This window comes from Gymnoscopelus braueri (assembly GCF_963280865.1).
Source record: "Gymnoscopelus braueri genome assembly, chromosome: 18".
Classification (NCBI taxonomy): domain Eukaryota; kingdom Metazoa; phylum Chordata; class Actinopteri; order Myctophiformes; family Myctophidae; genus Gymnoscopelus; species Gymnoscopelus braueri.
Genome location: NC_137618.1, coordinates 33,643,024 through 33,657,042, shown reverse-complemented (window position 1 = coordinate 33,657,042; position 14,019 = coordinate 33,643,024). Strand labels below are relative to the sequence as shown.

Below are 14,019 nucleotides of genomic sequence, written 5' to 3'. Positions count from 1 at the left end.
ATAATCATGCATGCACGGATAGGCATGCACCCCCACACATACACACACAGACAGTGGTTTCTGAGATTAGCCCCGAACACACAGGCGACACTCGCACACGCGCGAGCAGGCACACAAGCACGCACGTCCAGAATAGCTTTAAAGTTGGGTACTCTGAACTGAAGCAGGAAATGTAATTGAATACAGTTTTGTCTGTCCAATTTGTGTTCTTTCCATTATCCCAGTGGACCTCTCTTTGTTTCATTCATGTTTAACCGTTGTCTTCCCAGCACAAGATCAAAGAGTGAAGTTTATTCTCCACTGTTCTTCTCTCAACACAATAAGCCTGAGTTATACTAGTTGCATGCGCGTGTCGCACACGGAAAATAGCTGATCTACAAGCTCACAACGCCTCATAGCACGACAAGTTATGAGGTTGTAGGTTGGCTATATTTGGCAAGCAACACCAGAGCGCAACTAAAGTCAGTATAAATGAAGCATAGGTCACCCAGCCTCTATCCCCTCTCTCAGCTGTGTTACTCCCCCCTGCTATACATCCATGAATCTAGTCATTGGCTTCCTGATGTACCAGATATATCTCCTACCCCTGGGAATCACTGCCACATTAGCTTCCTGATAGATACTGACGTTCCCATTGTGCAAGGCAAGTCTAATGAAATGGTGATGATGATATTGACTCGGGGCTGCTTGCCAGCCCTTCCCCCCTGTCTCTCTATACCACACACATGCACCGGCATATTCCATACAACACACATACCTACATATAACAAGTCTTTCAAACCCCCCCCCCCCCCATGGTTCTGTATAATTCTTTCTCTTCTTAGTTAGATTTTGAAGCCAATAAGTATGCCACTGAAAGAATATCATAGTTTATTCATGATGTCTTCCCTTCAAGACAGCCAGAAGCCCACTGTATCTCACTCTGTGTTTACACCTGACAAACGCATCCATTGTCACACAGTTAAGGGACTCTTACTCCTGAAGTAATTATAACGGCTTACAATTATCTAAATAGCCTCCTCTTATTGACCGCATGGTCCAAGGCTTGATTAGTCTAGGCAGAAAGCAAATTCTGAGGCAGGAGATTAATAGTCCACTAGAGACAATAACTTGTGTCATTCAAATGTTTCGTGATACGCTTCACGCCAGAAGTAATTGCACTGCATCTAACCAGGGCGTTCTGATTGCCTCATGTGCTCTAAAAGGAAAGGCCCATGCACCCTCGGACCAAGAATGTAATGTATTGCCCTAAGACCATTCAAACATTCACAGTTTTCTACATGTGTGGTATGATGACAGTAGCGCAATGTCATTATTCTTGTTCTGAATGTTGAGTTGTGGGGCAGGACATGGATTTATTATAAGTGTCTGTGGATGCTGAACTGAAAATGATAAACAACATCAATAATGCCATAATAACCATTTGTACCAGTGCTGTGTTCTGCTGCGCTGTCATTTTAACACAAGCTTTTCTACCTCACTTAGCACTTTATCTGTCCCTCTCAGCACAACACCACAAGACACAATATGCCTGAGAACAGGCTGTCTTTGTATAACCTTTTCACATTGCATATTACTAAGCCATTAAAAAACACTTAAACCCTATAATTCATTGACAGGGGTCCTTCAGGGGTCTATACTTGGTCCCCTCTTTCTCCCGCTCTACATCAAATCACTTTACAGAACATAGCCAATCTAAAAGCTCACATCGTATCACAACGCAACGCTTGGAGATCTGCTATTTTTGCATAATGTTCACCTGTCTTGAGAATAGGGACGCTATGGTTTAAGTGCAACTGTGGCTACAGCTCATTTGATCTATGATTCGCAGTGTTTCTTGCTAGGTCTTTCATATTAGCTAAGAATTTTAATGTGGATCTCTCGAGTGGATTTAAGATTCATACAGACAACAAACAAAATGTTTCCTCTTCAAAACTGGTCAATAATCACATTTCAGAGAGCTTTGATTATTAAAAAAATAACTATAATTATTTTAATCATTACCAACTTTATGCATTACCTTTGGATGATACAAAGATGCATGTGCATTTTAGCCATTTAACAACATATGCGTCATACTACGGTGTCCCAAGGCAGAAATAGACGATCTATAATCTTGGAACTCTAACATGAGCTAACGCGAGACTAACAGATTAAATGTACTCAAGGTACAGTATTGCCTTGCTGTTGAAGTTGTAAATTCTTTGGAGAACTGGATAGGCATAAATCTGAGAAAGCTACACAGAATGGCCCTGAGCGGTACGATGATTGTAGAGACTTAAGGCGTCAGCAAGCTACTTGTGAAATACAGAGTTTATTTATCTGCTTTGTGGGGGATAGTGTCACTGCAGTCTGTATATTTCTCACACATATATTTCTCTGACAGAAAGTAACAGGTTCAAAGAACTTGACCAATGAGAGATCAAGGTTTAAGGAATCCTCACTACATACTTTCAGTATCGATGAACACCATGCTAACAACTTAAAAACTACTTAAAATTAAATAAAATCAAAAATAGCTCATCTGCAAGCTCTCAACATGTGATGAATTCTTGAATTGTGAGCTTGTAGATCGGCTATTGTAAACTCACTGGCTATAGAAAAAGCCTGCATTCTGACAAAAATGTTGAGGCTCTTCGGGTGCAATAGATGTGGCTATTTATTTACATAGTACACAGTGAAAAAAGAGTGGATGAATGGATGCTTTCCCCCCACTATGTCACTAGTTTTCACCATGTAATTGAATAATCAATTTTTGCATCCTTTTCCAGTGTGTGGGCTTTTTACACTGGACTAGGGCTGCTGGCCCCTCGTCCCTGGCTCAGTCTTTGGCAAGCCTCAAGTCTGTTGTTTAAGGCACTCATTTTAATTTTAAGTTATGTGAAGATAATGAAGATTATTGCTGTAAGAAAACACAATGTGATAAGTGTTGTGACTTGAGATGACTGATTGCGAGGGTATATAAATTATACTATATTTACTCACTATTTACATACTATTTACAAGAAGTTAGATTAAACAATTTCTCACAGAATTTATTGTAATAGATAACCCACTGTACAAGTTTGTAAAAAAATAAAAACATTCCCCTGTGATAGGATGCAGTAAATAATGACTGATTGTGAGTAGTACTCTAGTTTAGACCATAGTATGAAAAGATGTTTGCTTGAAATTTCACAAACATGCTAGATTTCCTTCCCTTGGGCAGGATGGAATCTTCTAGCATCACAACATTCCGCTTGGACCAGAGAGGTATCAAGGTTAATACTCACAGAAACTGAGACTGACAGGATCGCTCATGATTGATGAGGAGAGTCACACTCTTGGACAAGTTTATTTCAAATTATTTGATAAGACCTGCTGCACTATAGAGATACTCAATTACATATTCATTAATCCACTTCATCCATACACAGTCTTTATGATAGCGATGATGATCTTGCTTATCAGTACTTGATCCCTAGCACCTTCATTCTCTCCAGTCTGTGTTCCAACAATGATAGGATCAAATCAAAGGCTGAGATGTGTATAATAAAGTTTTCAAGTTTTCAATTACATTGATAGGCTGTGCTAATGGATAAAAAAAGATGGTGATAGTTTACTAGGTAGGCAGCTCATTACTCACTTATCACCTTACAACAAAAAATGTCAAGCAAGTTGATTTTTATGCTTTTGATTGATTGATTGAATACTTTATTAACAGTTTGCAAAGACAGGCACAGGGAAGTACAGTTCAATACAATGTTAAGAGGATATTAAACCCAAGAAAGCACTATGGCTTGTTTCCATTGGGTTCCTTTGTACTCAATTCATCTAAACTAATCAGTATTCCTTTCACAAGCAGAACCAGGCTACAACCTCCCGAGCAAAAATGTACCTAAATAAGACAGAATTATAAATGAAGACAAATTAGTGTGCATGCGTATGTGAGAGAGAGAGAGGGGGTGGAATTGTTACCCTAGGTAAGGTAAGGTAAGGTAAATGTATTTATAGAACACCTTTCAAAACAAATGTTGCAAAGGTGCTGTACAATAAAAAATGAATCACAGTGAAATAGAGCATCAATAAAACATAAGTTACAGAGCAGCAAAACAGTAGTTAGTAATCAACAATACATAGAAATAAACATTACAAACCAAAATGTTTTAGAAACAAATGAGTTTTTAGCAGCTTTTTAAAAGGATCCCTGACTAATAAGTAAAATGTGCCTTAATACATTATAATTGCCCTCTATAATGAAAATTTAAAACACCTTAAATATTGTATTGATTTTAGAAATAGCTCATCTTTTACTGAAGCGGGACAACACCGGTTGCAGGTTGATAATGTCATTTGTCCATGTGTGGTGGTCCAGCCCTATGGAATATATTGAATGCATGTGCAAATAAAACATTTTGAAAATATTGTTTTGATGTTCATATTAACCTTAGGAAGTATTAAGTTGTTTTTGGGCGGTGTAGCCGCCCCTATAAGTGGGGTTGGGACACCTCATTAGTACACCCTTCGCTGTACTGTGATTGGCTCATAATCAGTAGGCCTACACCCCTAGCATTAGTACACCCCTAGCTGTACTGTGATTGGCTGACTCTATTGGCTGACTATTCAGCACTGTGATTGGCTAGTGAGACACATGATGAAATTAATAACCTATAAATAGGACTATGCACTTTTTTTTTTAAGTGAGCTTCCATCACTGTGATGACCACTGTGATGACCACACCGCCCACTTCACACTGGGTGTGATTTTTTAATTAGGACATGCTATAACATTCCATAGAACTGGACCACACATGGACAAATGACATCATCAACTGTTGTGATGGAAGTTTAGTACAAAATGAACCATTTCTAAAATAACCAAAATATTTAGAGTGTTTTTAATTTGACATGTTAGTTATAGAGGTCAATTATAATGCATTAAGGCATATTTGGCTTATTAGCCAGGGATCCTTTTAAAGGCATCGACTGACTCAGCACTTTTTTAAGGACAGTGGTAAGTCATTCCAGAGAGTAGAGCTACCACTTCTAAATCTCTATCACCTTTTTTTTCAGCCTGGTTTTAGGGACAATGAGAAGGCCTTACCTGCTCATCCTCAATGGTCACTCCCATTGTGTCTGTGAATGTCATTCACGTGTGTGAGAGGGAAATGAAATAGCTTTAACAACTTCACAAAAGTGGGGTGTGGGATATATAATTAATAATAAATATATAAATCATAATAATCACAAAATAATCTAGAGGTCAGGGTGTACACTACCGGAAGTACTTGGATCCGCGAACCGCAGGAAAACACTGTACACACCACACCACTAAACAGTGTACACACACAGACTGCAGTGGTCAGTGTTGCCATGTCCGCTTATTATAAGCGACATTGGGCTTGTTTTTCTGTAAGGTTGTTTGTTGGTGGCTGCCTAGTTGGGGGTTGCGTTTTTTGGGGGGCTTGTTTCTAAAGTGCAGTTGCTAATTTGGTCTTGCTTCCTAAATGTTGTTTAATACACCGGTACTCAAATATTTTCAAGTCAAGGACCCCCAAATTAATATATATTTGTCTGCAGACCCCCCCCCCCCCAGCTGAAAATATGTTATGCCAGGGAGGGACCCCCATCCAAGATTTGTGTTGTTAAAAATGTTTCAAAAAATTAAACCATATTTTTTTTCGAGATTAATCGTTTAAAATAGCCAAGGGCGAAGGCCGGGCTCGCTTCTTCTTTTTGGGGCTTATTTTCATAGACCTCTAGGGGTTACTTGCTTGTTTCTCTCACAAAACCTGGCAACAAGGGCAGTGGTTGTTGTGAAGTGGCTGTCAAGACCAGCCAGCCAGCAGCCCTCCGTACGGACATCCATCCAGGGAGTGTTAGTGGACACTGACATGGGTGGCTCGCAGAGTGTCGACATCCCCGGCGGGGGGACGGAAGGTTACCACGTCCTCAGAGTAAGAACGGTCACTTTTAAAACGTTCAGTTTAGTCACCACACCTGGTCATCTCTAATTGAAACTGTTAGCAAACCAGCTAGCTCTGTTCCTAGCAAAACGTGCAACGCCAGCTGTACTGCCTGCAACTGGTGAATGTTTGTTGTAATTCTTCCTAGTGTATAAGCCTTACAGACGTTAGGCTGGCCCCTGATACATGACTGTATTGTGTGACCGTCTTGTGTCTGCTAACCAGATGCGACTCGCACTGACCTCTTCGATCATCACCACCACTCACCAGTGAACGGGTTGCTAGCGGTGGTGGAAGTACTACGCACCTTTTTTACTTGAGTAAAAGTATCAGTACCACAATGTAGAAATGCTATACGTACAGTAAAAGTCTGGTATTCAGAATTTACTTCAAAATATGCTAGTAAGTAAAAAAGTCCTCATTATGCAGAATGTCCCATTTCAAGTCTTCAAAATGTACACAAATCTTTTGAAAATAGCAGATCTACAAGCTCACTATTTTCAAATAGCCGGAATATATATAGAGCTCAAGACAAGTGGCTAATGTATGTTTAATAATAGTAATATGAATCTACAAAGTAACTAGTAACTTAAAGTTTTCAAATAATTTTAGTGGAGTAAAAGTGCAATATTTTCCTCAGAGATGTAGTGGAGTAGAAGTAAAACAAAGTATTTAAAATTGGCAATACTCCACTAAAGTAAAAAAAAATACCTCAAAATTGTATGTACAGTACTTGAGTACATGTACTTAGTTACTTTACACCACTGGTTGCTAGGTGTTTGACGTTATCTATGTGGCTGCATCCTATGGGCTGCAGGTGTCCCATGTCAGCTAGCATCCCAGAACTGTCAGCCTCAACAGTCTGAATCTTCTCAGTTCCGTACCTACTGAATAATAGTGGTTCTCAAACTTTTTCATGCCCAGAATTATATGTATTTGGCTGCGGACCCCCATCTCAAAATATTTTGTTCCAGGGACCTCCAGAAGCAAAGATTTGAGTTAAACTTCTCGCTTAAAAATAAATAAATGTATATATTCAAAGATTTGCACACATTTAAGATTTTTCGAAAATAGCAGATCTACAAGCTCATAGCACGAAATATATTGTATATCTGCTATTTTTGAATAGCCGAAGTATAAAATATGGTTATTGGTTAAAATTATTGTGATGCTATTAACTAATTATGCTGGGGACCCCGTGGAACCACCTCAAAGACCCCTGGGGGTCCCCGGACCCCACTTTGAGAACCACTGACATAGGCGACATGTGTGACATCATGTGATAAATGGATAAAGTTAGGTAATGTTTTAGAGAATTTTTGTTTGAATATATAATTTAGCATAGTTAATAACATCAACTGATGCACAAACGTGGACACATCATCAGTGTTGTTACCTGGAGTCACTGGGTGTTTCGGGTCTTGCAACAGACACCCTCCTCCAGGCGACCTGACCGAGTGTAAAGGACTGGCCCAATAAGCGGCTGGAAACAGCACAGAGTCAGGAGGTAGAGTGCAACCAAAGGTGCTTTTATTCATCCAAAGTTCACAGACAGGATAAAGGCACCAGCAGCAAAAGGTGACATGGTGGTCGGCAGCTCCACCATGTCCTAATATTTAACTAAAACTGAGTGTGTTGGTTTCTGGCAGCCTTTTACACTCAGCTGAGCCAATCAAGTGTGAGTCAATCAAGTGTGGGTTCTACCATGTTGCAGGTTACCTCAAACATGCAACAAATCTAAACCACACATTCCATTAAACATCTGAATCAATACCCCTGGTAAATACATATAACTTATGCACCCTATTGCAAACCAAACCATATCACATTATTAGCAGCTTCCAGTACACAACACAAAACCCCCCTCTCTCTTCTACTGTGGTCCAGTCCCAACCCATATATGGTGCTCGGGCACCCTGGGGACTCTTTTGCCCGAACACCCTGGAACAGACAGACATAAGCAGTATTAAAATCCTAATCCAACATTACATATATATTGCCAAATATTATATTGCACTGAAAACATCTTTGTGTGCAAATATTCTGTGCAAAAGAGTAAAGTGCATAATGCTGTGCAAATATAAATAATTCAATAAATACTGGTACAATATATATGTGCAAAATAAGTTGTATGCTATATATATATATATATATATATATATATATATATATATATATAAATAGTGCCAAATATAAGTAACGGAGGACCTCTTCGTTACACAGAGGTTGATCAGACCCCGGCCTGTGTCCAAGTGGCATGCTACTGCCCCCACTGTCTCTTGGGGGTAGTTAGAGACAGTGGGGGTTAGGGTTAACCTAACCTCGCATCACCAGTCTTTCCACCTCGGAGGAAAGCCTGGTCTCTGTTACTAAAGACCCATATGATCCGGTCTAGGCCACGCCTACTAAAAAAAAAAAAAAAAAGAATCCTCTTTCCGGATTCTGCCCATCCGGTTTTGCGGTGCCGCTGTGTTTTGGTTCCCCAATCCCTATTTAAATGGAATAGAATTTCCCCGTGGGATAATACAGACGCTAAATAGTCTCCGGATAGTGCACGCACATTTACATTTAAAAAATAAGCTAAACTATGCCGCATCAAGGATTTTATTAGGACGGACCTATTTTGGGGTGAGACGTCTTTCCGGTTCTGCCCATCCGGCCACTTTTTATTTTTTTAACTTCCGCTCCCGACCGGATCATATACCCGAAAAGGAATGGTGCCCAGGCTAGGGTTAACCTGGCACCAGCCATATAGTATAATAAAATTAAAAATAAATTTAAGAGCTTGTGGGGTGCTATCACATGGAACTTGAAACTTTCCCCCTTCTTTAATCTATACCCATTTCCTGTCTTTGCTCTTATTTATTTATTATTTATTTGGATTACATTTAACAAGTAATCTAGTTTGTTTATTTTGACAATGCTTGTTATTTTGCAGGTGCAAGAGAATTCCCCTGGTCATCGTGCAGGACTGGAGCCATTCTTTGATTTCATTATTTCTATCTGTGACAATAGATTGGTAAACAATTTAAATGACCATTTCACCAATTGATCGTAAGCAGCTGTCAGAGCTGCCACTGCAAATAGTAAACACGTAATATCATTATTAACAATATGACTTTGTTAATCTGTGACAGAACAGAGACAATGACACCCTAAAAGAAATGCTGAAGATCAATGTGGAGAAACCAGTCAAGATGTTGGTATACAGTAGCAAGACACTGGAGTTGAGAGAGACAACTGTCACACCCAGCAACATGTGGGGAGGCCAGGGTCTCCTGGGGGTCAGCATTCGCTTCTGCAGCTTTGAAGGAGCTAATGAAAATGTTTGGCATGTTCTGGTGAGTGCGTTCTCTAGCTGTTTTGGCTGCTGGTGACATGGTCTTAAAATATGTTCTTAAACTGATGCTTATTTAACTTAGAATAAGAATTCTACTGCATGCTATTCTGTATGCTTTTGTGTCTCCAGGAGGTAGAGGCCAATTCCCCTGCAGCCCTGGCTGGCTTGAGACCCTTCACTGACTATATTATAGGAGCGGACACAGTAATGAATGAGGTACCTGCCTGTTGCAACAGGATGCAGATAAAATAAGATGAAACTACATTTATCCCCAAGGACAAATTCTGTGACATACTGATTAAACTCGTATGTTTTAACTTGTGTTTATTCAACAGAGTGAAGATCTGTACTCCCTCATTGAAACTCACGATGGGAAGGGACTAAAGCTCTATGTTTACAACACTGACACAGACAGCTGCCGGGAGGTGGTCATCACTCCAAACTGTGACTGGGGTGGAGAAGGCAGGTATGACATCACAATGAGGTTTATCATCTGTGTGGCTTTTTAGCAGCTTGTACAGCAAGCTGGTCTAGAAACCCATCGAAAAAGGGGAGTGCCTGTGGTGTGTTGATTGGTTTTAATTGAAAGAGGGGGGCGTTCCCGTTACTTTTTGACTATTGGTTCGAATGGTTGAATCCCATTGTCCGCAGTTATGACATCACAATGAGGTTTATCATCTGTGTGGCTTTTTAGCAGCTTGTACAGCAAGCTGGTCTAGAAACACATCGAAAAAGGGGAGTGCCTGTGGTGTTTTGATTGGTTTTAATTAAAAGAGGGGGGCGTTCCCGTTACTTTTTGACTATTGGTTCGAATGGTTGAATCCCATTGTCCGCTATTGCTTTTCCATGCTCTGGAGGGGCGATCAAAGATTCCTCGCTCTGGATCACCACCGCTGTAAGCGAGCTATTCTGTTCACAGTAGCCGACCACAGCGCTCCTCAGGCCACTTTCGCTGGCTTAAAACTGTGATAAGACGTCCTGGAGTCTGTCCGTCGCTCCATGGCCGGTCTAGGCGCGAAAGACTGCCTTCCGCAGAGGTCGAGGGACGGTATAATAGGAAGAGTGGCCACTAAGGAGGAGTGGCCACCTCGATGTAAAATTGGCTATTTGGTCAAAATGTTAAAACATATATATATATATATATATAAAACCGTAAAAAAAAAAAGTAATGTGAAGTATACATGATTAGAACATGATTGAATATTTGAGGTCCAATATTTCTGCAATTGCTACAAAACTTGTATATCCAATAATTTTGAGCATAAAGAAGTTGAAGGGTATAGCTAAGCCTACACTTAAGTCTGATAATGATGTAACGTGCATGTTCAAATCATGTATACTTTACATCAGCTACTTAAAACCTTTATTCAAATATAAAAAAACTAAAGTGCACATTTTACATCGAGGTGCCCACTCGTCCTTAGTGCCTACTCTCTTGTATCCCGAGGCGGGCAGGACAGTCATACAGGACTGCCGCAGCTCGTTTCTACACAAACTATTCATTTTAGCCGATAAATAGATCAAATATACAAACTGCTTGAACATGAACAATGTTGGTGTCATTCGATAGGAGATAATGTTTTATATACACAGATTTACAAATAAAAGTGTCGGAAACGGTATCCCTGTCAATAACATGCATGTCATTTGTTCTTGTTTGGTAATGTTTAGTAAGATGCAAGAGTTATGACAGTATACATTTCAAGGGTTTTAGTTTGCCACAAGCTGGTACATTTCAAGGGTTTTAGTTTGCCACAAGCTGGTACATTTCAAGGGTTTTAGTTTGCCACAAGCTGGTATAATATGCCATTTCTTGGTAGTGCTAGGCTGAGTGTGTGACGTGTTGTGAGCTTCCATTTATGTTTTGAAAATGTTTGCTTATAATGGCATTCAATGCTCTATAGGGACACCGGTTTGACATTGTTTAAAAGAAAAAGGAGAATAAGATACAAATAAGGATGTTTGTCTTGTCTCCTAAACATTGTGGATGTTGTGTCTATAGCTTCGGATGTGGGATTGGCTATGGCTATTTGCACAGGATACCTACACTACCGTTTGAAGAAGGCAAGAAAATACATTTCCCTGCACCGATTCCCAGTGAACCATCTCCTCCACTCAAGGATGGCTTTACAGAGGTATGCAAAATAATGTAGTTTGATCATCCATTATGACATTGTCAGCTTGTCCCTTGTTCCATTCTTTCCACACTGAGGAAACGTCATCTGGAGTTTCTGCAGGACTGCTGAACCCAGGCACAGAGTTGTATTTTGTATCAAAAGTGCACTTTGTTTTTCAGGTGCAGCTCTCAGCGATCAGCCCTGCTGTGCCATCTTCTGCAACTAATGTCACCAGATTAGAAGAGCATCTTGCGGGCCTGTCAGTCAGCTCAGCCTCACCCACTATCCTTAGCGCTGTGCAAACGGGTATACTGCTGCCTTTCACATATTCAAATCTTTCAAACCAATTTTGTTAGGATCAACATTTAGCAAGCAAGATAATTTACGGTCTTAACAGACCTCCAAATAAAAAAGGGTGTAGTACATAGTCATACCATGTATGAGAACCTTGACAGAAAAAAATATAGATGTTTAACATGGATATAAAACATGTAATTTAATGGTAATTGCAATTCTGTCCCTAATGCAGGAGTTCCCACTATACCAACGCTGCCTACCCAGGACACCTCATCCTTGACCCCTCCACCTCCTGTCTATATTTCCAACACATTACCAGGTTAGTAAAAAAAAAAAAAAATCTATACAGCTCTGGTTGCCAAACGCCAGATTCTATTCTATATGATATAAATTATATTCTACAATATGGCTTTGCTACACCTCATAGCATTTGACATATTGACCCAGTGGTCTTGCCTTTTTTCTTCTTTTTACAACATAGGTATGATGCCTTTACCTGGTCTACCACCTCTACCCAATTTGCCAAATCTAAATTTCATGCTGCCAGATTTGGGCAAAGTATCATTACCCGGAGTTGGCGGATTACCACAAGCAGGTACTATCGTTACGTCAGATTGTTAAAATGTGCAATTGATTTTACCATCTCCTGTTGAATGACTTAGTCTTAGGGACACATGCATTGCTGGCATGAATGTAGCAGGTTGGATAAAAAATCTGATTGTGCAGTCAATGATGTCATGTTGTATTGCAACAGGTTTAAGAGAGGAAAGGTGTTGCACACTCTGGCCCTATATGCTGCAACTTTAATGATGACGTTTCGGCCTACAAACCTTATTGTTTTTTAAAAATGCATGTAGGCACGTAGGTAATGCATATAGGGGTGGCCATAGCTGAGTGGTTAGTGAGCCCGCCTAGGGAGCCAGAGGCCCTGGTTGCCCCAGGTACGAATCCAGGCCACGCCAGCATATGTCGATGAAATGAAGGACTTTCAAGAACGTCCTGTTAAAAGGAATTATCCTTATGGAGCCAGTGTGTGTGAGACTTATTTCCTCAAGTTCCTTAAGTTTATTCCCAGGTGTACATTACCTTTCCTGCTGTATTCCACAGGTTTCCCACGACTGGGTCCTCTTCCTCCCCTCACCCTGCCAGGCATGCTGCCCTCTCAGCTTCCTGCAATACCTGGTGTTACTCTGTCTCCATCAGATTTTGTTCTGCCCCCTATAGACTCGACGATCACTACACCTGCCATCATACAGGACACATATTGTTCCACCACGAGCCACATGGTTAATAGTTCACTGAGCAACACCTCGGTTCCACTGTCAGTGGCTACATCTGAATTAACAGGTGTTGCAGTGTCCTGAGGCCTCCTAGCAGACATATCTCCCAATCTGGTTTGCCTGCTCTTAACTCTGTATGAATCCTTGTCATGAATGCCTTGCTCCTATGGGCCACATGGCTTAGGAACCATTAGTGACCAAGGCTACTTACTTGCTCCTATAGAGCGTTACTTGGTGATGGTTTGCTATACAACACCAACATAAAGCTTCAGTTACTGTTGAATTCAAAGTTACAATGGGCACTTTAAATATTTATTTTTGATCAAATCCCCTGGCTCATCTAGGGTTTCTAGTTAAGGGGTTTAAAAGAAGACATTTTAAAATTAGTATGCGGTCAAAAATCGAAGTATTTTGTCACTGGCATCATGTCAATGAGCCACAACATTGGCACATAAAGCTACAAGTCACTGGCATTTGTCATGAATTTTCAAAATAAACTGAGTGTAAATTTGGGAGTCAGGCAACCATGACACCTGTTACACATAAATGTGCAAATAAAATTACGTCTTCAGGGGAAGATGGGGGTATATTAACTTATAGATGAGTACACAAAAGCAGTTTGTGTGCTGCAGCACTGTAGCCTGTACTGAAGTGCTGTACAAAAAATGAATTGATTTGTAAATTAATATTTACACATCCCTATCTTGATTAAAGGATGTATTTTCTCTACCTCGTCTCTTGCCTTTTGTTATGAAGGTTCATCCTGAATTACTCACTAGGTTTGATAATTTGAAATGTTTGGTCATGCAGCAATGTACGAGCATACACAACTGGACTTCACATTCTGGCTCAACATATTTCTTGTTGAAAACGCCAGTATTTTAGCCTGAAACAAAACAGTCCCTTTGGAAACCACAAGGTGTCAGTGTAAGTTCACAAATGAGAAAAGGAAAGGCACAATGACAATATGATACTACAGGACAAAGGAATCGATAAGAGCAGATGTGCAATGATATGTTTCGGCTTGAAAATAAAAATTC

The 14,019-nt window shown here is 40.2% G+C and overlaps 1 protein-coding gene across 1 annotated transcript; it reads left to right on the top strand.

Moving 5' to 3' along the window:
• Positions 1-5,787: 5,787 nt before the first annotated feature.
• On the top strand, positions 5,788-13,875 carry LOC308105648 (Golgi reassembly-stacking protein 2-like). Its single transcript, XM_080456506.1, has 10 exons — positions 5,788-5,936; positions 8,884-8,964; positions 9,083-9,286; positions 9,415-9,501; positions 9,621-9,751; positions 11,288-11,420; positions 11,582-11,708; positions 11,932-12,018; positions 12,181-12,294; positions 12,807-13,875. Exons 1-10 carry the CDS (start codon positions 5,874-5,876, stop codon positions 13,061-13,063), a joined length of 1,284 nt encoding a protein of 427 aa, XP_080312632.1. The 5' UTR covers positions 5,788-5,873; the 3' UTR covers positions 13,064-13,875.
• Positions 13,876-14,019: the final 144 nt, after the last annotated feature.

Excerpts from the sequence above, each read along its gene's own strand:
- LOC308105648 (XM_080456506.1), top strand. The coding sequence starts at position 5,874 with ATGGGTGGCTCGCAGAGTGTCGACATCCCCGGCGGGGGGACGGAAGGT. Across the intron at positions 9,752-11,287 it reads GACTGGGGTGGAGAAGGCAG|CTTCGGATGTGGGATTGGCT; the intron begins GTATGACATCAC and ends TTGTGTCTATAG. Across the intron at positions 11,421-11,581 it reads TCAAGGATGGCTTTACAGAG|GTGCAGCTCTCAGCGATCAG; the intron begins GTATGCAAAATA and ends TTTGTTTTTCAG.